This window comes from Glandiceps talaboti, chromosome 7 (genome assembly GCF_964340395.1).
Source record: "Glandiceps talaboti chromosome 7, keGlaTala1.1, whole genome shotgun sequence".
In the NCBI taxonomy this organism is placed as follows: Eukaryota; Metazoa; Hemichordata; class Enteropneusta; family Spengelidae; genus Glandiceps; species Glandiceps talaboti.
Window position 1 is genome coordinate 3,261,721 of NC_135555.1, and position 26,804 is coordinate 3,288,524.

Consider the following 26,804-nt stretch of genomic DNA (forward strand, 5'->3'; position numbering starts at 1 on the left):
CTTTGTGTGAAGTCCTTCCCTGGCTCACTTCATTCAAGCAAACACACTGCTGGGTTTTTGTTGCGGGTGTTATCAACTACAATCATGATGAAAGTCATTAATACAAAAGAGTGCCAGTTGCAATTAACAATAATCAACTGTTTTTTGTACAGAGCTAAAATTTATATCGTGAAATTTCCATTCCTTCTAACAATGGTTCTGTTTTTGATATTTTTAAAAATCAAAGCTACCGCATTGTGTTTTGATCTTTCAAAAGCTGATCTTAGTTAAGACTCAACCGTTGACGGCGTTTAGTACTTTCAGCGGAAAAAAACTCAGTTTATTTCATTATTCCTATATTCTGATTTATGCTAATATAGTGGTAACATTTCTAGTGTTCAAAATATTTATCCTTTATTTTATGTTATCTAGAATATGATGTTACTCAAAAGGGCCATTATTATAAAGTCTCTATATTATTATTATTTACACGCCTAAATACTTTTCTGTCCTATCAGTGTTGTTCACCACTCGTGGATAGTTGTTCGTGCAATGTATGCCACGAAGAAATATGCCGCTGTTGTCACTGTCAAAATTACATACACCCAGAGGAAAAGTCTATTGGTCACTATGGCGACCTGTTTCCATTCCTTACTCACATCATCTTCGTGCTCTTCTTCCATCTTTTGTTCAACTAGGCGTTTCATACTTGATGAAATGTTTTTCAGTTCTTTGAGTAGGAGATGGGTTCCTTGATCTACCTGGTTATGACGCCACACCTGGTCTTCATTGTGTTCCCTCTCTCCAGAACCGACCCTTTTCATTTCATATTTTTGATTTTCATATAGTGAGCCGTTTCTAGGTTGGGTCTTCTTTATTGTTGCATAGCCAGATGACTGAGTATAAGTCTTGCAGTCACCTAAATGTCAGGAAAACGTGGAAAGTCGAAGTAAACAAGATGAAACAGTTGCAATTGTTTTAAACACTTAGGGGCTTGGCATAATAATGTGATTAAAATAGTACATTTCATTTAATAAGTAGCATTAGTATTTGATAACATATTCTCCTAGGAATTCTACTTTATGATTTCAATAGTAGATTAACCTTTTACATAATACATCCGGGAGATTTATTATCATTATAATGTTAAAGTGGAAGTCGTTAAAAAAACTTATGAAACTGCAATTGCATACTTCTATAAATATCGATAGAAATAAAGATAGATTATGTGTTGTCGAATCATGAATGTCGAATGAGGGTGTTCATGTCACATATTGTTCTGGAACGTGATGGATGATTGTTAATTGTTATTAGGTGAATTGGTGTTGTTACTTCATTAAGTGCCCACTTTTAATTTACCAGTTGTATAGTTAACGACATGCTGCTAATTTGGTTGCTGTAAGCGCTATTGAAATAACTAGGTTTTGCAGTGTTCAAATCAAACACTAGTGGGATGTAGATATGCAATGAAATTAAGAATTTTATAGAAATGTATTATATATAAACTTTGATTGAAGAAATTGATGAAACAAACATCACGTAATCTATACTAATATATAACAACTGTCGCAAAGAAAAATAATATGGAAATACAAAATGAAATTACGTTTTGAAATACCATAATTAATAACCCTGTATACGTTCAAATATAAAATTGTCCTGCAATATGCGTAATCCGTACCTGGGATAACATGTACAAATCTGCCTTCCATACACAGTACTTTGACTAGGTAACCAAGAATCCATTTTCTGATCCATGCTGGTACCTCTTTATGACCTGGTCCAATATGCCAGATACGTAGCACATATATTGTCATAATTGTTGAAACTGTGACGAGTACCATTGAAAATATGTTGTACTGTGCTGTTAACAAAATTACAATGTAGCTGATTAGAGCAACCACAGTGAATGTGTTATATGTCTTGTGTATTGACATTTTGTGTTGTGTTGTGCTGTGATGTGATGTGATGTGATATGTTAACAGTGTTGTGCTGTGTTGTGTTGTGTTGTGTTGTGTTGTGTTGTGTTGTGTTGTGTTGTGTTGTGATGTGATGTGATGTGATGTGATGTGATGTGATGTGCTGTGCTGTGATGTTATGTGATATATTAACAGTGTTGTGTTGTGATGTGATGTGATGTGATGTGTTAACAGTGTTGTGTTGTGTTGTGTTGTGTTGTGTTGCATTGTGATGTGATGTGATGTGATGTGATGCTATGTGATGTGTTAACAGTGTTGTGTTGTGTTGTGTTGTGTTGTGTTGTGATGTGATGTGATGTGATGTGATGTGATGTGTTGTGATGTGTTGTGATGTGCGCTGTGATGTGATGTGATTTGTTGTGTTAACAGTGTTGTGTTGTGTTGTGTTGTGTTGTGTTGTGTTACGTTACGTTGCGTTGCGTTGCGTTGCGTTGCGTTGCGTTTTGCTGTGCAGTGATATTAATGTAACATATTTCTTCATGAAGAATTTAATGAAACAAGTCTATCTTACATATGTATGACAGGGTTCAAACTGAGAGTCGGTCAACTCAAATGTATGTGGCATGTACCATCTGGTCAAAATATTCATCATGGCTTGGCAGATCGATCAATTGAATTACAAAAGTATAACGTACAAGCTTAGTAGATCTTATATGATTTACAGAGACAATAACGACAAGCAATATTGGACCTCTGCCTTTAACTGAAAGTGTATGGAAATTAAAATTAAGCTCACCAATTAAGGGAACCTTGGAAGACGTTGGGGGCATCAGAGAACTTGATAACCCAAGAAACAAAGACATTGACAGAAGAATTGTCACATTAAGGCTGACCTGTAACAAAACAGTGATGGTAAAATTATATTAAATTCATCAGTCATATTCTGAAGGTCTATTAAAATTGCCTTCTATAGCCTACACGCATCAAAAAAACTCGTATTCTATATTTTAGACAATGATCATTTGTGAGCACAAAATGCAAAAAAACAGACATTGTAACTAGCAATATACTTAGTTAGAAGAGGTGTTGAATTTGATGCATTAGACACCATGTATTGTTTCCTTATTCCCATATTTACCAGTACAACTGATAAGTATATGCTGGTAAGTACTGGAATACAAGTGTTGTAGATTATTCAGCCATATAACCTTTCTCCTCCCATGTTTCTTTGATTTCAATTTCCTATAAATCGTTGTCTGTTTTTCCACAACCCTACTATCATATTATATAGTCAATAGAGTCTGTTTTTTTCTTTCAAATATGAGTAAAATAGACAAATGAGACAAAAACGAAAAAAAAAACATTTTATCGAATTATCACTATTTTGAATCGAAGTAAAGACTAAAACTAAAAGTTCATTTCATCCAAATCAAGATTGAAAGAAAGTAACTCCAACCCACAAACAACAACAACAAATTAAATCTTTTGTCAACAAGTAAACACGCTGTAGATTTAAAGTTATTCTAATGTAATCATATCATTATTGTAGAGTATGATACCGTGATAAATGTGTGAACATTGCCACGTCTCTATTATTTGTTAATCATCCTTGTCGCCACGTGTAGTTACAGGGAACATCAGAACATCGCTCGCTATCGCAATCATCATTGCAATCTGCGTATGTGCATTTCGGAAATTAAAAGAATTAAATGCCAAGAAGAGTATATTAAGTACCTTCTCTCCCGAGTCTGGTGGTAAAATGAATCCAAATAAAGTGATAGAAAATATGATCAAACACGGAATGATCATATTGAGGATATAATACAGTGGTTGCCTCCATAAATGCATTTTGACGACAATAACTGTGAATTCGCCGGCTTCAAAGTCATTTGCTTTCCTCTCCAGAGTAACATTCTCCACAATAAATTCTCCTACATTAATATCAGGATTCAAATGGATTTTTTCTTCGATCATCACGTGCATATTGATATATTCTGAAGACATAATCCAGGGGCCAAACTCCATAGTGCACTCCTGTTCATCCCAGGGGAAGAAGAAAAAGTCTATTTTGCAGAAGCTTTGGAGAACAACCAGAGCATCCCAATAAACCTTTCCTTCAGAATGGATACTGACCGTTGTGTCTACCATGAAAGATTCAGAGCCAGCACTGGAATGATAATGAAAAAAACACTACTTAGACTAGTCGGGAAATGTAGGAAAATATTTCATCAATGTAAGCGTACTTCAAGGAAACAGTTCAGTGATTTCACCCTCTCAATATAGAAACTTTCGCTTACATAGGATTATATGAAAGGCGGCTATGGATGGCAGCTGTCATTAGCGAGTTTTTGCTGTGACAGATTTTGTAAACGTTTCACTAAACGAATCCGGGTGGTGGGTAGCCCACACAAAATTGTTAGATTATTAAAGATCACAAGAAAGAGTTGCATTGTGATTACAAACAAACAAACAAACGGCTTTTACAGAATTCGGTCATGAAGGTCAGGGGCTTCAAGCAAAATGAACGTGTTACAAGGGCCAAAATCCGACCCAAATAACAATGCAACATCGGCTAGACTATACACTGATCTGTATTCTCGTACGTAGGAAAATTGAACAAAAAACACAACACGAATAAAGGTATCACTGGTGTTACTGTCCAAAGTTTGTAATAAAACGACTCAAAATTCACTAGAGTGTTACATCTGTATGCAATATATGACGTCCATCTCACTTCACTGTTAGTTAAAAAAATAAAAACATAACACTAACTGTGACTTGTAGACGTGGAAGTAAACACTTACTTGTTCCACAATTCTAAAGTGGGAGTCCAAACACGTTGAGATGAAACCCAAAGCGTTTTGATGCTATCGTGTTCATCTGGATTCCAAACAAAGTGTTCATCAGTCCAAAACTGTAATGCATAACGAAGATATCAACGTGACGGGCACGGTTCACATGAGATGATGTAATGAGTTTCAAGAGAAACATACTGCTAAATGCGAAATTTACACATCGAGAAATTAACGAAAGCAAATAATCCGTCAGACTAATTAATTATAATCTACTAGACAAATTCAATTGATAGCTTTGATTACATTCATGATAATATAATGACGAAAGTACATCTTCGAAAATAGCGATTGATTAAACCACTTGGTGTTTAGAAGTGAAGGATCCAAATTATTTAAGATCATTAAGGTGGACTATTCCTCGGGGGACAAATTGCTCTGAAGCTAAATATTCTTCAATTCTCTCCAAACTTTGTAAAGTATTACTTGAATGTTTGCTTAGTGCAGACAGGACGAGACTTACCATTTTGATACCAGCAGCAGTCGTCAAAATCTGTTTTCTCTCATCCTGTGGTGATAAAATACACACATGTATATGTAATGTTGAAGTGACGCTATAATTGATAGAAAACGTTGCATTTTTTGCCATCATAATATTACATATATAAATGAGACGAACCTGTAAGATAAAGTTGTATAGTCCCGCCCTCACCGGTCGGAGGTAATAGCTGGTACGGAGACACAACGTATTGTATCGCATGTACTACTATTAGACTGGCTATATTTCATTTGGCAATTCAAGCTAGGACTTTGTATTCATTATCTGCAGGTCAGGTTGCTTTGCATCGCTAATGTCACAGATGGCAGAAGAGCAGAAGTCAATTTTGCCATATTCATAACTGTTGGAAAAGATATCGTTTCAGGGATAATTTTAATATTAACACCTTATCCATTTTGGGTTTTTATTTTCTAATATTTTTTGATATTTTGCTGATATCCAAATCCAACAATTCCAAAACCTTGGATAACAGTTATCGTTTTGCTGTATTTTCACTTGTAAAGTGTTTGAAAAGAGATAACCAAAGCTTGAAGATTATTATGTAAAACTTAAGCACATTTGGTAAGAAAATAAAACTCAAAATAGACCAGAAGGTGTTTATACACCATTTCGGATTCCATTACAATTTAGCCATGACATGAACTCTAATTTTTAAAGAAGGTTAAAAATGCCAGTTTAGAACTAATTATAGACCGGATGGAAGGACAATTTCGTGGTCACATTTCTGATATGTCATTAACATTCCACCATTTATCAACATCATTGATATTTGCATCGCACAACGTTATTTAGGGCACTTATTATATTTCACCTATACGTTTAATATTTTTATCAACGATTCATATTTATCTATAATGTGTAATAAATTGATATAATGAATATCATATTGATACATTAGATGATGTACGTGAAATAACTTTACTATTGATTGACAAACAACACGCATGCGTAATATGGTCGACTGAATGTTTTACCTACAAATGCATCTGAATGTTCCATATGATGAAATAATAATATGATGCAAAAGGAGGTAAAATTTATTTACAATTTGCAGATACCATGACGGGTTCTCATTAATCTAAATGTCCACAAACTCCTACATTATATACCATCTAGCTGCATTTGTACTTGATTTACGAATATTGGCTAATTTCGGTATGTTTATATATTTAACAATTATTGAGATAATGATAACGTTTGACAGTCTTGTCTTGAAAACATACTACTGGTTAAAGTTTCCTAAATACATTGACTCATTATATGGTAATTGCAAGGTAAGCATTTATATTTATATTTGGTTAGAATTATACAGGCAAACATTACCATCTATTGATATGTTGATAACCTACCTAGTTTAATAACTATGTAAATGGAACATATGCAAATTAGAACGTGAAATTTGAACTGTGGTGGCCTATAAGTACTAGCTGACCTTCGCAGTCTGTTATTGACAGCGTTATTATTACACTAGCAATTTATAATTGTAAAGCGCTTAAGCAATCTTGCCCATTAGCGTTTTTAAGTCAAATCGTAAAACATACCTTTTTATTTGAATGACTGTTTTATTACTGGCAGATTCCTCCATTGTGTTTACGTCTTTTTTATTGCCCTTTTTGTCGTAGCATTGTAAGGTGCTTTGAGATGTTTTTATATGGAAAGCGTTCACTTTTTAAGAAATAAATATTATTATTATTATTATTATTATTATTATTATTATTATGGAAACGCTATATAAAATTACGTACAAACTGACATTATTAGTATATATCTGATGGTTACCGTTTTGCACTTACATCACACAGCCATGTTTAATTCAGTTCATGCTTAGGTGTGTGTCTTTTTCTCATCAACCGTATTTAAATGTAAAATGTTGCATTTTATTATAACGCATTACTATTACTATAGAAAATAAATGATCAACTATGATGGACATCCTATTACGATTTTATTATCTTCATTCTCGGTAGGCGTTTCACTTAGGAAATTTCCTTGAAAGATTACAGATAACGAAAATACCATAACATATTGATAAATAGCTGGATAATTCATGTTGTTATATTGGCTTAGAACGATGATTAACCATATCCCCAGGTGTTTGATAATGTATTAAGTGTTCCTCATATAGGATTAATAACAATAATAGTAATATTTATCGTAGTAATAATGTGACTTCTTGTATAGCACTTGTCAACACATTTCTCAGAGCGCTTTACAATTAGTATCCCTGGTGTAGACCACAACGGTCTGTTTTAATGTCTTTAACTTCCTGGGGAGCATACAATCCTACAGCTGCAACCATTAAGGCGAATGATATTTAAAGTCCTCTGAGGTCCCTAATTATACAGCTGGCCATGGGTTGACTTATTATTCAAATCTTGCCCAATACAACAGCCATTCAGAAACAAATGGCAGCAGCGAGGCTCGAACCTTCAACCTGCAGATATAATGTTTTCTATGATATATCTACATGTACCGAATGTATTGACATCCGTCAACAGCCGTCGGATAAACTAAACTGATCTACTCACCAAGTCTATTAATTGTTTTAACCAAAATGCAAAATAAACATCAGTTGCAGACGACACATTCTTGACCGGCCTAATACTTTCATCATAATCTGGTCCAAGGGTAACATTCAGCAACTTTTTCTGCGTCTGCAGCCCACCAGCTTCTAAAATTAAGAAATACATGTATGTAATATATTATTAAGTGCAAATCTGCAGATAGTTATATGATGGGTACATGCCCAATTGATAGATTTGACCGGACACGTTTGCGGTAAACGTCTGTCATTTTGACCAAGACATAGCCCGGGACAACTGATGCTAACCCTAAAAGTATCAAGTTAAATCAATTACATGGGGAAAGGAACCATACTGTAACAATATTATACTTTGAATTCGACAATTTTTTAGGTTTGCCCCAGAAGATCGCTATTATTATCTACATGATTGTCTGTTACATAAGATGTACACTATCTTTACACACTTTTACTGTAGAACAGGTGCCCACTAATACAAAGTCCTGAGCATGCTGTGTGTGTTTATGAGTTGACTGACAGTGGCATCGCAAAGGTTAATCCTACCACCTTTGTATATAAACAAATATCCACCTGGTAGAATGTGGATTAACAAGATTGCTGACATTTTCATTGAAATGTTTAAAACTGCTGATGGTTACATTTATGTTTAAAGAGCTTGCAAACAGTTTCATAGTGTAAGTACTGTCCTAGATCCTGTATTAGGAAACTGCTGATGGTTAGATTTATGTTTAAAGGGCTTGCGGACAGTTTCATTGTGTAAATACTATCCTGTTAACTAGAAAGTGTCCCGTTAAATGGCTGAAAATATGGGGATGAGGCGGAGAATTTCACTGTACATAATACATTTTGCGCCATTTTTGTATCTGATACATTGTACAGCTTTAAACAGAACTCTTTAGCAATATATAAGGGATTATAAGTCATGTAGTGAACCTATTGCCACTTCAAACGTATAATTTACTTTTTCTTCTTTCCTTCCATTATTAGATATCGTTAACTGAAATTAGACAATCAAGTCATATGTACTAATAAAAGTTTTGGACGTCTAGATGTGAAACTAGTCAGACATACGTCCACCGTTTTTGTACTGAATAAGTATATACAGTTTGGGGTTATAGTTTTTGGATGTGTTGTGGGGGTTAGTTTTATTGCTATAGCTACGTAATTACCTGTCAAAACAACTGCAATATATTATAGTGAAGGTGTTTTCAACTAAAAACGAGGTAATGACTGTACGAAAGCAGGCGTCAATGTACTTACTGTCTAACAAGGCTCCAACGGTCAGAAACGTCGTTAGTAGAATAACACTCATTGCAGTCATTCTGAATATGCTTGGTGTCGACAACAAAAATCTAGAAACAACAATTGGAAAAAGAAAAGTATTTATCCAAATCTTTCTGATATACGGTTATAAATTTTCAATTGCACTAGTAGACCTGTAATTATATAAAACACCACACGTACACGAAATGAGATGGATGAATAAAAAGGTAACAAATGTACCACAACCTACTTATATATTCATAGTCAGAGGAGTCGATGGCAAGTCTTTCAAGGTGTAACACACTTAAATAATACAATATCCCAGCTTTCTTTATCCTTTAGGAACAACGACTCTAGTATACGTGGTATATTATTTGTACATAATTTTACATGAAATGTTTAACCAGACGAATGTAGTTATCTGGTATAATTAACTTTCTACACTCCTCTAGACTCAATTGTGTACTACTATTCAAAATAGAGGAACCGACTGTACTTAGATTTTACTTGTTTGAACAATTGTACATAACAATTTTGTTAGCTTCGCTGAGCGGAGCCTAATTTAATAACGCTCAGTCCTACCCGCAATTCCGATACCTTTCCCTTCTACCTTTACCCACTCAGCTGACATACAAGTTTTGCCCACTGAAATACTGGCTGTTTCCCCCATTATAACCACTACATTATCAACACCTACGAACATACTTTTTTTTAAATTGCCAGATATCCCTGTCCATTGTAGGTGTAAGCCAGAGTTGTACACTTTAATTTTGAATTCCATGATTTCAATTTCAAAAAAAAATGTTTTGATACTACGAAAACAAAAATCAAGTCAATCAATCTGCAACACAAGTAGGACGCCTACGCTAAAAATTCTTTTATTACTATGTAAGTATAAATTCATAAATTGATGCAACAAACTAGTAAGCAACTAAATTATCATTTCAGTAAGGTATAATGAAAAAAATTGCTTGGATTCCGGTTTCCTGACCCCACCTAGTTTTTCGCGCCAACCCTAAACTTTTTTTTACGTATTCGAGAAAAATATAAACTCGCGAAAATTGTGAAGTCTCACTAGTGGATGTGTAAACTGACACCAACTTAAAAAGACAATATAAAACTGTTCTTCCAATCTATAATGTCTGTACATCTGATTAGAAGAAACCAATAACACAGAAACCATACGGAAAACAGCGGAAAACTTAACTACACCTGTACTAGACACTCGCACATGAAAAATATATATATATAAAGATAAAATAAAAAATCTACCCACCTATTCTAAAATTGATCGTAATCGGAACCATACAATTCATTTTGTTGGGCCTTATTGATGCAAAAAAGTGTTTTAACGGTAAGACACATCACCTACCTTCAAGCAAAGAATTGGCCGATATGACAAATCTAAGGTCATCCAAACATAAATGCTGAACCTATGATTGGGAGATCTTTAACGTGTACACCCTATCAATGAACAAGACTTTCTAAAGCCTACCCATGGTAAATTACATCTAGTTGAGTTAACTTATAGTCCAGTCATTTTATTGTACATACTGGCAGCAGCTTGGAAAACTGCACACCAGCTTGCAAAAAAAAGTGATTTCTTGTTTGTGACAAATTTGCAATAGGATGACCTGTTATGTGAAAAGACAAACTGTGACGGAAACATAGTCATAGCAATTATAAGATATTTGGTGAAAGCACCACCCAGTCACCATGGTTCACTAATCAACAACAGTGAGGGTGATAAGCCTTAATTACAATAGTTGTAAAATATGTTACTGAATATCAATATACAAAATAAAGTATGTTCATAAACAGATGATGCTGATAATTGCATCCTCTGTGACGACGTTAGTCATCATTTAGTGTATCAGATGGAGCAGTAATTGGTTCTTTCACATCGTCTATCATTGCTTTAACATCCTTCAATCATCATATCCCATTCCATGATTCGTCAACACGCCTAGCCTACTTTGCGATATTATCCAGCGTCTCACCACATTGTTCCTTCTTTCCTGTGAAACCAACTCCTCTCTTGACATATATCAAAATGTTAATTGATTCATTGCATAGTTTAGTTTCCAGCTGTGATTTGATTGATGTTATGATACAACGGTGGCAGTAGTGGGAGTGGCAATGATGTGATGCCAAAATCACAATACAAAGCAACGCTGTATTATAAATGCATCAAAGTAAAATGTGACCCTCCCTGCATTTTATTTGTCAAAATGTGGCCCTCCTCCAAGAACGCAAATGTAAAATCTGACCCACCCCTTAATTCATCCGGCCCTCTTCCACCTTTAATTACTGGAGACTCCCTTATGTCAATCAAGGTCAAAGAAGTAAAGCTAATAAAACTTAGTTCTGCCTATCGAATAATAAACAGTTTTTGACAAAGACGGCGCAAATAAACATGTGTCATCTGTACCACTTACAAGCTGTTACCGAAGGGAAAATGTGTTATTATATCAAAGATGTCAGATGGGAAGAAATATGATATACAACACATTTATGTTCAACCTTTCAATGTACAAATCTGTTGTAAAGAGTATGATAGTAAGTAAACGAAACAATAAGACATGTAGATACAGCAGATATTCTTTGATCTCTCCCTTTCGTCAGGCTGCTCTTTGTAAATAACATAACAATAAATCACAGTCCCCAAAGTACCATATTGTATGTACCTATGTAACAAATTACTAGCTACAATTCTAACAAGTCGTATGTCACCTAAGCGAGCATTGCAGGGATAAGGGCTGATTCTTTTATACAAGTAAACTTACATTTGTGCAAAGACATCAGCTTAGATTATGACCCTCTAATTTCTTGGATTAAGTCTATGCTCCGCTACTATATTTTGCATTGAGTGCTGTTCTCCTCAGTGATATACTATATATATAGTTTTGGTGGTTCTGGAACAACCAAGAAAGAGTTCCAGAACCACCAAAACTATTGCGCTCTACCCTGCGGTATAGAGCACTGTCTTAGCAGATTGATACTCACCGAGTTACACACACACACACACACACACACACACACACACACACACACACATACACACACACACACATCGTATCGAGCACTGTGCTACGGATAAAACTTACCACTGACTTCATATATATATATATATATATATATATACTTATTAGATCCTTATTTTTTTTGATTAAGTCTAAATATATATATGGCCTACAGTACGGAATAAAATTATTATTATTATTATTATTATTATTATTATTATTATTATTATTATTATTATATATATTTTAGCAGATTGATACTCACCGAGTTATATATATATATATATATATATATATATATATATATATATATATATATATATATATATATATGAAGTCAGTGGTAAGTTTTATCCGTAGCACAGTGCTCGATACGTCTGCACGCAGAGCGGAGTATATGTTGAGGGTAGAAGAAAATCAAGTAGGGTTGTTCGTCTCTACAAGCCTGTTTCGTGAGTAAATCACTCGTCAGGAGATGCTGACGAGTGATTTACTCACGAAACAGGCTTGTAGAGACGAACAACCCTACTTGATTTTCTTCTACCCTCAATATATATATATATTATTATTATTATTATTATTATTATTATTATATATATTCTGCCTCTGCCCAATATTATCATAAGGTAACCTTTCTGATAAGATACTCATGACCTAACCGTTCCTGGTCAAGGCCAGTTTACTACATATTTTGAAGTTCTGCACATATGGACATAATTCAAGTAGAGTACATTTGATGATGACCTTTCTTTTTATAAACTGACCTTGATTATCGCTCTTTAATTTTCTATGTAAAATTGAAAGGTTTGTATTTTTCTATTGAGACACTATTTAAATACATGTAAACATCCCTATTATCAGATACATGTTGCCTAGTCATACCCTGGTCAGTTTAGCCTATAGCCTTGTTTTATTACAATATCTTTTTTTAGACTATGTATAGTAACAACAGGAGAAAAATGAACATGTACTATTTGTGTATTTCGGTCAATGCACACAACAATATGTTAGGAGTAGTCATTGCTATATTATGAACATACAAACTTACAACTGAATTGTGGGACTAGACTTTAGACACTCATTTAACTGTAGGTTAGTGCTTGGCTCTGTACTTTCGAACATAGTAGACTTGTTTTACATTACATGGTTTTCTCTACAGCCAGTTTCAAGTTACCGTTTACTGGCTCTGTTTGATAACGACACAGAAACCAATAAGAAACTGCATATTCTACACTGAGATACCAAGATTACAGTTTTTGGCATATTTTGTGTATATAATGAAATATAGAACCATTAATTTTCTACTTACTACTTTGACGTCTGCATTTGATGTCTGCATCGTGGTTTAATTCATTTCATTCAGACAAAATATAGCAAGAAAGTATTCAGTCAATCTTGCCATCTTAAAGTGTAGCATGTAAAGTTTCTTATTGGTTTCTGTGTGGTTAACTTTGTATCAAATGGTAACTTGTTCCTTGCAAAGCAGGGCAGATGATGACAGATTAGCTTAGAATAGCTAAGTCTCCCGTCTCGTTAAATTTTAATTCCCGGACTGTTTCGTATACTTATTGTTATCATTACCATCCCATCCCAACTCACCCCATCCCACCCTACCCCACCTCACCCCATCCCATTTCATCCCATCCCATCCCATCCCACCCCATCCCACCCCACCCCACCCCACCAACACCATCCCATCCCATTTCATCCCACCCCACCCTATCCCACCTCTCCCCACCAATCCCATCCCATCCCCTCCCATCCCATCCCACCTCACCTCACCGAATCCCATCTCACCCCACTTCACCCCATCCCACCCCATTGCCATGATTGTACGCGAAAACAATGTCTCTTTATTTCGATCGCCGAACTTTAATACCCAAAACAATCGATTACCAGGCTGGGCAACCGACTAATCGATTGATCGATCTATCAGTTTACGCATCAGTTATACAAGTGTATAATCATCCATAAACTGATGTAATTAATATTTGCAATGTAGTGTGTATCTGTAAGCCTACATTGTAGCTTGATACCGCCACAAACATACTCAAAACAACTACCACTTATGTATTATATATTCGCTAAATTGAACATATTATTAAAAATACGACTCAGCAGAGTGCATAAGGATGGTTCACTTGCATATATTAGTAAAAAGCTAAGTTTCAACACAGGGTGCAGCGAGCATGTAATTGATTGATTGATTGGTTGATTGATTGATTGATTGATTGATTGATTGATTGATTGATTGATTGATTGATTGATTGATTGATTGATTGATTGACATTATTCCCCTGGTTACTTTTCTCTCTTTCATCTGTATAATTCTCTCGTTATTGACTAAATAAAGACATCTTGTTAATTCTTCTGTTATCTAAATCTCAGGGATAAGTTACCACCAATTTTGCTTTATCTCTTATCTACAGGGTGATTATCACACCGGACAAACACTCAAAGATGCACTAACAAGGAAGAAAGAGAGATGGTTTGTCTCGTTTATACTAGTTAATGCACGTTTATACTAGTTAATGCATGAATGAGTGTGATAATTTCTCAAAAGATAAGAGATAAAGCAAGTGTCACGTTAATGTAACAATCTCTTGGCGTGGCAATTATAAGATTTTAATTTAGATAAGAGGAGAAGAATTTATTTCGTCAATAAAGAGAGAATTTTATACAGCTGAAAGCGAGAAAAGTAGCCAGGGAAAGGAGAAAAACGGTTTTAAATCACCACAAAAATCAATGAGACAATTGATCAATATCACATGCAAAATAAGTTTCATTTCACCACAAAAATTAATTATTCAATCGATCAATCATTCAACCAAATAATCAATCAATCGATCAATCAATCAATCAATCAATCAATCAATTTCATGCTCGCTGCACCCTGTGGTTACAATACGGGCTCGATGCATTAAGCGGGTATTCTTATATGTAAATGACTTGACTGTACGACTACAGTTAAAATTCACATTGTCGTTTTCAACATAATTATTTACTTAAATACTGACATAACCCCATGAGATGCTGAATGTAATGCTTCGTTTCTTCTTACTTCCTACAACAACATCGTGTCTTTCGAAGATCTCCCTAACTTCGTGTCAAAATGGTTCGATCAAATTTTGTATTTGTTGACCTTCTATTTTTAGTATAATACCCTCCCCTGGTGACGTAATATCACGAGTGTTCATTAAGTGAACATCCTGTGAACGTACACATGTTTTATAATTATCAAATTTGGACACGCTTTGCTTAATTTGTTCTCTTTACAACAAGTATGTTTGCCTCACCTGGATTCACTGGTGTTATATATGTAGAACACTGATTCGGCAGACAAGGGAAAGTAGCGAGAAACATAAAGCAATACTTTGTTTTATATGTTATGTTAGTTGAACTCTTTGTGTGTAATTCCATACTCTGTATATCATTCGTTGTTGTTATAGGTACAGTCTTTGTGCAATTCCAGTTATCTACAACAATATCAAACTTAAAACTTGTAGTTTTATCGCTAGCAGCCATGGCTATAGCTTCCAGTCTTTCTATAATTTATAACAATAAGTAGAAACTTGACTCAAGATGCAGCAAACCCAAACGAATACACGGCTTTATCATGATTTTTCGGTACTTGCGAATTGCATTCTAGTAGAAATCCGTCTATGCCGTCTGAAATACGTCAGATATTATGTTTGTCTCTAATCAATTTGAGCAAATAGGCGCAGGCATACATACATACATACATACATACATACATACATACATACATACATACACACACACATACATACATACATACATACATACATACATACATACATACATACATACATACATACATACATACATACATACATACATACATACATACATACATACATACATACATACATACATACATACATACATACATACATACATACATACATACATACATACATACATACATACATACATACATACATACATACATACATACATACATACATACATACATACATACATACATACATACATACATACATACATCCATACATACATACATGCATGCATACATACATACATACATACATACATACATACATACATACATACATACATACATACACACACACATACACACATACACACATACATACATACATACATAGACACAATACCAGCAATGACGTCGACTATTTTCGCACACTTGTCCTTCAGTCTCAATGACTATTTTCGCACACTTGTCCTTCAGTCTTCAGAGGCATTAATAGACGTTGCATTCAGTCTATATCATATACACAACATGGTACTTATGAGCCACAGCACTCTGCCGTTAGTGCTAACATTTATACAGTAAACAATGTGAGATCCAGACCAAACTTCGTAACCATATTAATTGGTGTTCAAAAAAGTCATACCTGCTATCCATTCTGAGAGAAAATGAAGAATATTCCATAAAGTGTATTAGCTTCGAAGCCTGATGTAATCAGATAGTCCAGACCACTTACAAAAGAGCGTACTTTTTACGAAAGTATTGTTTAATCGCTGCTACTTCAAACTACCCGTAAAATTGATTGCAATTTTTAGACACACTCATTTACATTTGGTGGCGTATGTTAGACACTTGCTTCATAATGAAACAGTAACTCATTTTTAGCACAACTGAACTGATATTGTTCCGTCGTGATATATGTGTGGTGCGGTGTCTGTCTGTCTGTCTGTCTGTCTGTCTGTCTGTCTGTCTGTCTGTCTGTCTGTCTATCTGTCTGAGTGTGTGTGTGAGTGTGTGTGTGTGTGTGTGTGTGTGTTATTACCGTGGGTTATTTCCATATGTGACCATTGGGGGGGGGGGGGGGGGGCAGTGTTTGGTTGTTCGTTGGTTTGTTGTCGTTTACTCATGTATGTATCTACTCATTTGTCAGGTTATTTTGTTTGTTTGTTTACTTGTTTATTTATTTGTTTGTTTGTTTGTTTTGTTTGTTTGTTTGTTTGTTTTTTTTGTTTTTTGTTTACTTGTATGTTTATTTTATTTTGTTTATATTTGTAAACAGAACTAAATGAGTCTGAGCACCCTGTGGTATAATGTATGCACACAAAAGACTATTCATGACATGGTGATCCAATCGGAGATATGCAAATGAGGTGATTATTTGGTAAAAAATCATTAATTCCAAAAGTACTTGGCAGATTTGGCTGAAATTTCCACAGAATGTTTCTGGCAGATCAAGTGATGTTGATTAGGTGATGATCCCATTAGTAATATGCAAATTAGGGCTAAGAAAATGTGATGTTTTGGTGAAATGTTTCTGAGGAATATTTAGGCCAATAGAAGTGTACAGAAATTATTGTTTTATTTATCTCATTAAACCGTTAAAAGTTTGTGAGGTACTTATCATAATGTTACAAGTGTATGTCAGTGGCACTGCAATTATCCCTCCTCAAGGTTGCTATGAAACATTCTCTAACTAATTGGTTCGAGATAAAATGTCAGTCTGTCTGTCTGTCTGCACGTCTGTCTGTCTGTCTGTCTGTCTGTCTTGTAGATAATGCAAGTGATTTTGGTATCGAACTTTACCTCTCAATTGCTGGGGATGAAATTTGCTAATGATTCTTAATTGAAGTGTTCGTCTGAAAACAGCGAATGTTTCATACTTACGTAGCTGACCCTAGCAGCCATGACCACACCCTTAGCAAAAGTTAAACGATAGGGTTTATTGCAAATATAACAACTGGAATGAGTAGCCAATTGTACAAACATTATTTTAGAATATGCAAATGTACTTAGCAACAAGACCACGCTCATAGCAACAGGTAAACGATGACATAATGCCAATATAACACCATTGAAGGGACGGCAAATGAATAAACTTTGGCATTTCAAAAAATGTATGAAAAACAACAAGAACACATAATCATAATAAGTTTAATTTCATCAGTTGTGCTACAACACCATTGGCTCTTTTATTTCTCTGGTTATGTAACACGCCTTGTCGATGGATACAACGAATCCATTCTGATCCTGGTTGAAATTCATTTCCTATTCTTAAACTAGGACAAATTAACATGTGTTTGTCAAGATCTGTTAATTTATTATAAATGGTTTGGTTGAAGATTGTATTTCTACAACTAATGGTTATTCCAAATTAATGATCTAGGTCCCTCAATGGGCCACGTCCTCCTCTTTTCGTGACCCCAGTGTGACATCCGGGTATGCTGGAGTATGAGTAAATTCAAATACTGGTTCTCCAATACTACCTATGTGAAGTCCAAGTGGAAACCAACTAAAGTCATATTCCGAACAAATATTAAGTAGTCGTTTATTTGCCTTGGGATGTAAACAAAAACAAGTGGGCGGGAAAGATCTCAAAGTACCCCTAACTTTTTCTGACTTGATTTCCCTCGAAAAGTTGTGGAAATCATATACATGGCCCAGTGGAGAGTATTTGGTGTGAGCTGGCATTATTCTATTGGTGCGTTTGAAACCATTACGTAACACCGATGGTAAATCACTGGCAGACATTATTAGTAATAATCTGTAAAATATACTTTGTTCTCTTGGTAGTGTTCTTTCAAGGAACGACGCTTTTTTATCTCTCAAGACACGGATGTTTTACTCTTAATATGTACGTTATATGTCGTTTCCTTGGAATGAAACGTGTGGCTTTATCCTGATTTATGCCTCCATTACTCTTATTTAAACAAAATATTAATGTAAGGCATACCAGCTAGGGCAATGACATTAATAATTGTGTGCCCTTTAGTTGGTTGTTATTGCCAGAATTGTAATGATGTTCGAGCCGAAATGAAGTAGATTACAGGATTATATTGGGGCAGGCAATAAATTGTGGTATTGTCCTGGGGCATGTGTGATTATTTTTATTACACTGTCCACATATTCTGTTATTCGTGACGAGCAATACCATCATCAAAACAATGTATTATTATCAAAAACCGATGCGTCATTGTTTAAAATCCAATATTGGACAATGAGATGAGTTAGTAAATATTAAACTGTAACCATAGACGTCGGAGAGAATTTTTTTCTCTCCAACGTCTATGCTGTAACTAGTCTGGAGGCCAACGACACCGTGGTCTCTAACTAAACCACGTCTAGTCAAAGTCCCTCAATCAACACAAAAGGTTGTTCATCCAATCAGTGAACTCCAACTGTTATAGTGATGTAAACAGTGTATAAGTAGCATCCCGGGCTGACAAATATACCATGTTTGCAATAAACACTAACTTTATGCGGAACTGTGTTATTGGTTAGAATTTGTGATTAATTAACAAAGACATGATGTTAATGACTGTGTGGGTGGCTGTGGATGCCTTTTAAATTGCATCTCATGCATCTCAGGGTGGGCTTCTAGAGTAATGACTTTGACCATACTGGGAATGGAAGTGTAAATCTTTAGATACCGCATAGGAACTAGACTATGCTGTAACAGGATAGGGAGTTGGAACTTGAAATAACAAAGCTCAATATTCTAACAGTGCCATATAAAACACACACATTTCTATTTCCATCTGCAATGACATTTGATGCTATTGCAAAAAAAAGATACTTTGAATAATTGGAAAACCCTGGACACTACCGATAACTGTATATAATTAACGACACAGACGTGTATTACAACCAAGGGGGAAATAGCTAATTGATATAACATTTCTACAAAGTTTCGTTGAGTGACGGTCGACCCAAAGCTGTAATCATTCATATCATATCATTACAATTCACCAGTGAACCTTCCCATGTTGTATAACATCCTCGTAGGTGTAATACGGACAGAATTACCCATGTCATAGATTCGGTATTCGCTTGTAAATTGTTACACTTCATATTGTTATGTCTTGCATTATCGCAGGTGTAGTACGGATAGAACTACCCATGGATTTAATATTCACCAGTGAACTGTTCCACTTCAGTAGTATTAGCATATGAAACTCCGGGGATTAAAATTGTTACGAGGTAGAGCCGAGTTAAATTTCAATCCTTAAACTGTTTCATATTTAGCATTCACATTCAACTAGACATTGTCTCCATATGATAACATTCGCCCTGAGCTACTAGCTAGACCCTACTATCTACTTGACCTTGACCTGCTCTAACCTTTGTTTGCTGTAATTTCCTTATCTCAGGTTCATGTATTTTATTTTTCATTCACATCTGTTGGACTTGCAGAAATATTTTCATAAATACTCACTGTTTCACACCTCTAAAGTTCTTTCATGAGTCTATGACATGTATATGCAGTGACAGTTGTCTCTGTTTCATGACTGTTACCAACTGCTATGTTTTCCTTGTTGGTTGATTCATGGATCTATTATCTCAATAATAGATCCATAGTTGGTCGACCCTGTGGGTATCACTCCAGACATACTGCTAATCTCTCACACCTGCTATTTCCTTTGTCTACATTTCTTGTTAATCAAACGTCACTGGCAGGAGATCTAATCACAGGGGCTTGAAATTGGCCATATTTGTTTACAGATAGTTGTTTTTGTTTATTTTTACGTTCTTTCTTTCTTTCTTTAAACAAATTTGTTTTTTGTTTGTTTACTTTTTTTGGCTCTTTAAAAAATATCTTTTCCCTACAAGGTGCCATGTAATAAAGTGATGATTTGAAAATCTGGTGGGTTTTTTTCTAAATCGATTTCAACTTGTTCTTTTGTTTGTTTAACAATCCACCTTGACTGTCCGATGACTGACGACCTTATTAATTATTTATGAGTTAGTTCTACTGAGCGCTTTCAACCGTTGACCCTTCCTTGTCCCCACTCACCAATAAAATAAAATACAATGGTGCGTGGGACGAGGAAGAGTCAAAGGCTATGGGCGCTCAGTAGAACAAACTCATAAATAATTAATAAGGTAGTCAGCCGGTACAGTAAAGATCAGAGGACTATAGCTGTCTGAGAGTAAAGGTGGTTCATTAAAACTAACAAAAGAACAAGTTAAAATTAAAAGAAACATCATTTATTACACGGCACCTTGTAGGAAAAATATATTTTTTAAAGTGCAAAAACAGTTTTAAAAAACCCTCATTTTTGTAAGGAAAGAACGTAAACAATGAACAAAAACAACAATTTAAACAAATGTGACCAATTTCAACCCCCTATTATCTAATCCTCAAAGTTCCATTATCATACCCCCATATTTGTGTTGATGATGTACAAACGTTTTTCCGACTGCTTACTGATAGGTCATTGTCAGTGTTAATATGTCTTGCATTATCGCATGTGTAGTAAGAATAGAACTACCCATGGATTTGGTATTTAATTCAGCAAAGCAGAACTCAATAGACTCTCCACTAATTTATATATGAATTCTTATATATTGTTTCTTACCATTAAAGAAATACGTTAAGTCCTGATGTCGCGAGAAACAGTGTTGCCTACCGTGGGGGGGGGGGTACCGTATGTGATTTTATATATCTAACGTTCAATGTAGTTTTCAAGCTGACCATAGTTGTCAAACTTCTTATTAGTCGGATAAAACTCGTGTAAGTTTTGAATGGAGAGTAATGTCTGTTTATAATAACTAGAACCATAGGGAAACAGTTATATATTATAATTATCTATATGACTTACCGGTTATTTCGTTACCCATGGTGGGATACAGTGTCACAATGGTCATGTGTATTTTACATGTAAATATATTCAATTCTAAAGTACTTGTATATTATTTCTGAACGAGAACTCACTTCTGTAATTCACTTTCAGTTGTAAATGTGCAGAGGCGTTACGTTTTGATATGTCATAGAACTTGAAGACTTGGTTTTCTCACACCGGTCCCACCCACGACAATATTCTACTTTAGTAGAAATAAGTCTGTGTCCAGTGTACATTTTCAAGAGTTTAAAAGAATCTTCTTCTTTTTTGGTTTGGGGAAAAATCTTGTCTGTGTATGCAACATTTGAATAAAGGGAAAGGTTCGAATGTAATAGAAGTGGCATTGGTGGTACGTCATCTCTCGATACTTGACGAATCACTTATACTTCTACATTCACTAAAACTCTACGACTATACTTTTAAAATGATGACGTATCTACTGTACAATCATTTTAAATAACATCTTTCAAGGAAAATGTCATCATATAGTAACAATTTCATGATATTTAAGATTTCAAGAGCATAGTCTGCAAATAAAAATTGACAAGTTTTTGTAAGATTCTTAAACCATGACAAATTGTCGTCTGCTCTAGCCGTTACCTAGCAATGCCATTTTAGTGTAATTTTTCGTAATGTCAAGTATTAATAGACCCTGTAGCGACACTTAGGGCTGTGTCTGCGACGAAATAAAAACAATTAGGTAGGCTGGGGGAAATTGAATTCATTCGATAATTTGTCATAATATTATTTTATTTTGTTGACCTTGTCCCGTATGTATTCTACAAGGCAAGTTATACCGTTTTGTAAGTAACTAATATCCCAATTTAGTAGCAAGTAATATGTTGAATGCAAATTACCAGCCATGGATTAAAGCCGTACCCGCCTTTCTACAACTAACCCCAGGCTATTATATATTAACAGTATGTATGTATGTATGGTTGGTTTAGTGCAACAAACATCTCAATTTAGCATGAATTATGGCCAAAACATACCTTCATTTCTACCACACGCCAAAAATAGGAAAGTTGTGGAAAGCCTTAATGTAGTAACCATCAATTTCGCTTTCTATGCGTACATATATTTAAGGTGGATGATAAACTGGCTTTAGCTTTCGGACAATTCATAAAATGTCCTTTGAGCAAACAAGTATCACAACACCAGTAATGAACGACCTTTTGACAGTTTAATAATAGCATTTTACTTTATCACTTATAAGGACATTGGATTTTCAATATTTAGGGTATTAAGGGAGCCTTCAGTAATTACTAGGGAAGAGGGCAGGGGGAAACCAGGTCCAGTCTATTGCTTCAAAAGAGACCCTCCCCCGATTCCGTCGTGCTAAAAGTGATCCTCCCTCAATTTCCTTTCTCTAAAATATAACGCTCTCCCGTTCAATTATTTTGAAAACATGGGTTAAAATGCTGTCAGACGTGGAAATGGACACAAATCCCAAATCACTGTTAAGAACATGGTCCCACCCAAAGACATAAAGATGGGAACTCTCCCGACATTGTCGGTACCGAGGTCAACAACTCCAATTCACAACATTACCTCCAAGGTCTTACCCAACTATTTCACTCCTGTGAGACCCACTCCTCTCCTCACACCACAACTGACAATTGATTAACCGCATTGCTGTCAGCGATTTGATTTATATATTCTGATATTACGATACCCCTAACGTAAACCCTAATCCTAACCAATGTGGCAACAGCTGTGGGGTGCCAAAATCGCCACATAATACTTTACAATAAATCAAACTAAAATGTGACTCTCACCTAATTCCATTTTCTAAAATGTGTCCCTCCCCAAGAACTAATTTGTAAAAAGTGATACACACACCCATCCCCCGATTACCCGGTCTTCCCCCTTTCAATTACAGAACTGTGTTTGCAATGGCCCAGGCGTGATAATTACCAATTTGCAATGGCGGTAGATGTCATGATGTCTGGTTTCGCAGTAGCAAACCAAAGTGTGGTCTCGGGATTTTGGGTAGGTTGCTCAAGGTGGGGTGTTTTTGTGCTTTCAGAATATAAAAAGGTATGTTTTCAACAAGAACGATTTTGACTAAAAGGCTGGGTAAAATGCCTCTTACAAATTCACCTAAACCAAATCAAGCCTCAAACGACAATAAAAAATCGAAGTAATTTTTTTATCTCTGAATATACACAGATTGAGTCAACTTCTTCTTGTTATACAATTTCAATGAGTACCTGTATTCATCACAATATCAGCATTACAAGTAAATTATGCCTTGTAGAACAATTGGTATGAGAAAGGGTCTAACGTTTGACAGTTGCTATGACAACACAACAGTGTTGGCATGGGGATCTGTGACGAACCCTTCTCCTGTCAGAGTAATGCCCCCCTTCGTATCAATTCAGAGTTACCGCTCCCTCCCCCAAGTGTGATATTTTAATTTGATGCTACATGATACACTATGCAGTTTTATTTTTCGTATATTTGTCACAGCTGTAACCCAAAAAATATCACAACTGAAATTGATATTTAACTTCAAATATTAACTTATGTGTTTGATAGTGTACATGTTGATAGTTGTCAAAATAAGAGGTTATGCCTATAAATCATATCAGACAGTATTGATATTTCATGTAAGTATGTTTTTGACAATATCGTCATGAAACAATTTGATACAATCTGCCAACCCTAAGAATGTTATCATGTTTAACTCCACATCACCTAACGCTTGTAAAACCTTAGATTAGGAAGTGTTTGGGTTGAATTAAGTCATTAAACTGCCTTAAATTGGTCGATAAAACTCGCCCATTACTAATAAATATTTTACAGGATGTATACAAACCTCCCCTGAGTTCCAGTTAATATTTTCTGCTTTTCAGTTCTCAGTTTTGGGCATAAACTGTTCGAGTAATAAGTAGTCATTTGTGTGTGAAAACAGTGCCAATTGAATGGGATGTTGCTAAATTATTTACGACGATTTAAAATAATACTGCGTTGTTTCTACTCTGATATTTTCGTCATAGACTGACTGTACATGTCTGTAATGCTAAAATACAGTTCAGAACAATTGACTCAAACTGTTCATTTTATTACGCACGCGATGTAAAATTGTCATAGTCCGTTGTGTTCTTCTACATATTAAACATTATTTCTGAATGAAAGCTCCATCAGGGAAGGGTTTAATATGACAACAATACTTATTGTCTGTGTACGTCGTTTGAATCATGTATACATTATGTTTATCTCTGCGAAGTTAAAAAAATATATATAATTATATGCACAATCATGTATATACACAAACAGAGATCGAGAAATGTGTCCGTTAAAATTCTATTTTAATTCACCTTTATCGATTTGTCAACCACAAGACAAAAATATTTCCATGGTAACAAGAATATCAGTTTTCAACTTTTGAGTGTATCATATGAGAGCACTTAAAATCCTGTTTAAGTCTCAATAATGGTCCTATAAATAAGGTGTGATAATATTCCATGTACAACCTTTGAATGGGGCTAACAACGAGCTATATCTATCTGCAACAGTGGACGTTTTGTTTTGTTTTTAAAATATTCATTTCATTTTGCCAGATTTTAAGTTATGAGTGCTTGGTTTACACTAATAAATAATTCAGTGCAGCAACAACCCCTCTCTGTCATCAAAAGATCTATCTGCACTCTGCTAGACAGATACTGCGTCTGTATTTTTAAATTAAGGATACCAGGGTAAGCTTATCAATCCAGCATTATAAATGGCTTGTATCTCTCAAAAACAAAAATAGTATGTAGACATACAAAATTGCAATCATGACTCATCTCATTCAAAGTGGTGTAGTTTTGATATATTCTCTCATTTAGTTATTACCATGTGTGCAGACAACGATAATAATCGTATGTTATCATTTGTTTATTAATTATTACATGGTAATTACTATTCATGTGTATAATAATCGATAGATTAGTTGATCTAGAATGAAATATCAACTAAAGTAATTTAATGGCCAGGCTGTGAAACGATATGGTGATTTACTTGTTTTCATTTCAAAAATATATAAAACCTTAAATAGGATTTCTTATAATGAAGAAATTAATTAATTTATGATATGTCACAGACTATTTTTTAAGCATAGAAAGAAATAAAACGTCAATTTCCTTTGTTTTCAGAAGAAAAAAAATCATTAAAGACAATCAGACGCTGTTATGCATAGTTGTATGATTGCCAAAGTCAACAAAAGTACTGACTGTACTGTGCTAACCAAGCTCCGAAAATATCCAACGCTATTATATTATCTGTCGTACCTGGGATCCAAATATTTATGTTTAAATGAAAGGCTATACATAGATCCAAGGTTATTCTGTAGATATCATTTTACACTACATGTACCAGCAGGGACATGCCAGCATAACTGATATCAGACCTAAGCCATTGAACATACAGAACTCTAACTCCATCAATCGTTTTAGTGTACACGTGACTTAAAGCAACGACACAATTTGGCACCACAATGAATAAGTATAGAAAAAATACACTTATATTTCTAAATGGTTGAGGTTAAGTTTCCAACGATCAGTAAAGAATAGAAATGATAGTGACGTCATACATGGTGGATAAAACAGCATTTCACGACGCGCTCGTGCTACTAATTGCACCTGTCGAAATGTAATGCTCAAAGGAAAGTGAGGATGTTGTTTTATATATCATAATAATATCGTAAGTCTGATGAGATATGTGTTGTTTTCAAAATCAAATTTAGGTAATAGCAAAATAAAGTGAAAAGTGAAGTTAGTGTCCTGTCTATGGTATTAACCAGTGCAAAGGTATTCTTTGCATTTTCCTCGTGTACGATGCAACAAAGCATAAGCTTATCTTTCAATATTCAGGTATTCGCAGACAAGCCTTCTTTACCACCACCACCACCACCACCACCACCACCACCACCACCACCACCCCTCCGTCCCCATGGTGTTTTTACACAAGAAAGTATCCCTATAGTTTAATGCTTTTCAAATACACAAAGTAGTCAATTATAAACAAGTTATATACATATATATATATATAGATAGATAGATCTGTTCTTACCGTTGTCAAGTTCAACTCGTTTGTGTTGCTGATCATGAATTTTCCAATCGATATTCCCTATCACATACAGAGAAATCC

At 34.9% G+C, this 26,804-nt stretch overlaps 1 protein-coding gene across 2 annotated transcripts; it reads right to left on the reverse strand.

The window, feature by feature from the left end:
- Nucleotides 1-3: 3 nt before the first annotated feature.
- LOC144438232 (neuronal acetylcholine receptor subunit beta-3-like) lies at nt 4-26,804 on the reverse strand. 2 transcript variants are annotated; one of them, XM_078127277.1, is made up of 9 exons: nt 26,727-26,804; nt 9,052-9,143; nt 7,778-7,920; nt 5,214-5,258; nt 4,703-4,812; nt 3,633-4,065; nt 2,695-2,791; nt 1,661-1,843; nt 4-898 (listed from the first exon to the last, which is right to left on the reverse strand). In XM_078127277.1, the coding sequence occupies exons 2-9, from the start codon at nt 9,110-9,112 to the stop codon at nt 504-506; spliced, it is 1,467 nt and encodes a 488-aa protein (XP_077983403.1). In that variant the 5' UTR covers nt 9,113-9,143; nt 26,727-26,804; the 3' UTR covers nt 4-503. The 2 variants fall into 2 exon arrangements, with proteins under 2 accessions (XP_077983403.1, XP_077983402.1); XM_078127276.1 differs by lacking the exon at nt 26,727-26,804 and adding an exon at nt 16,478-16,505.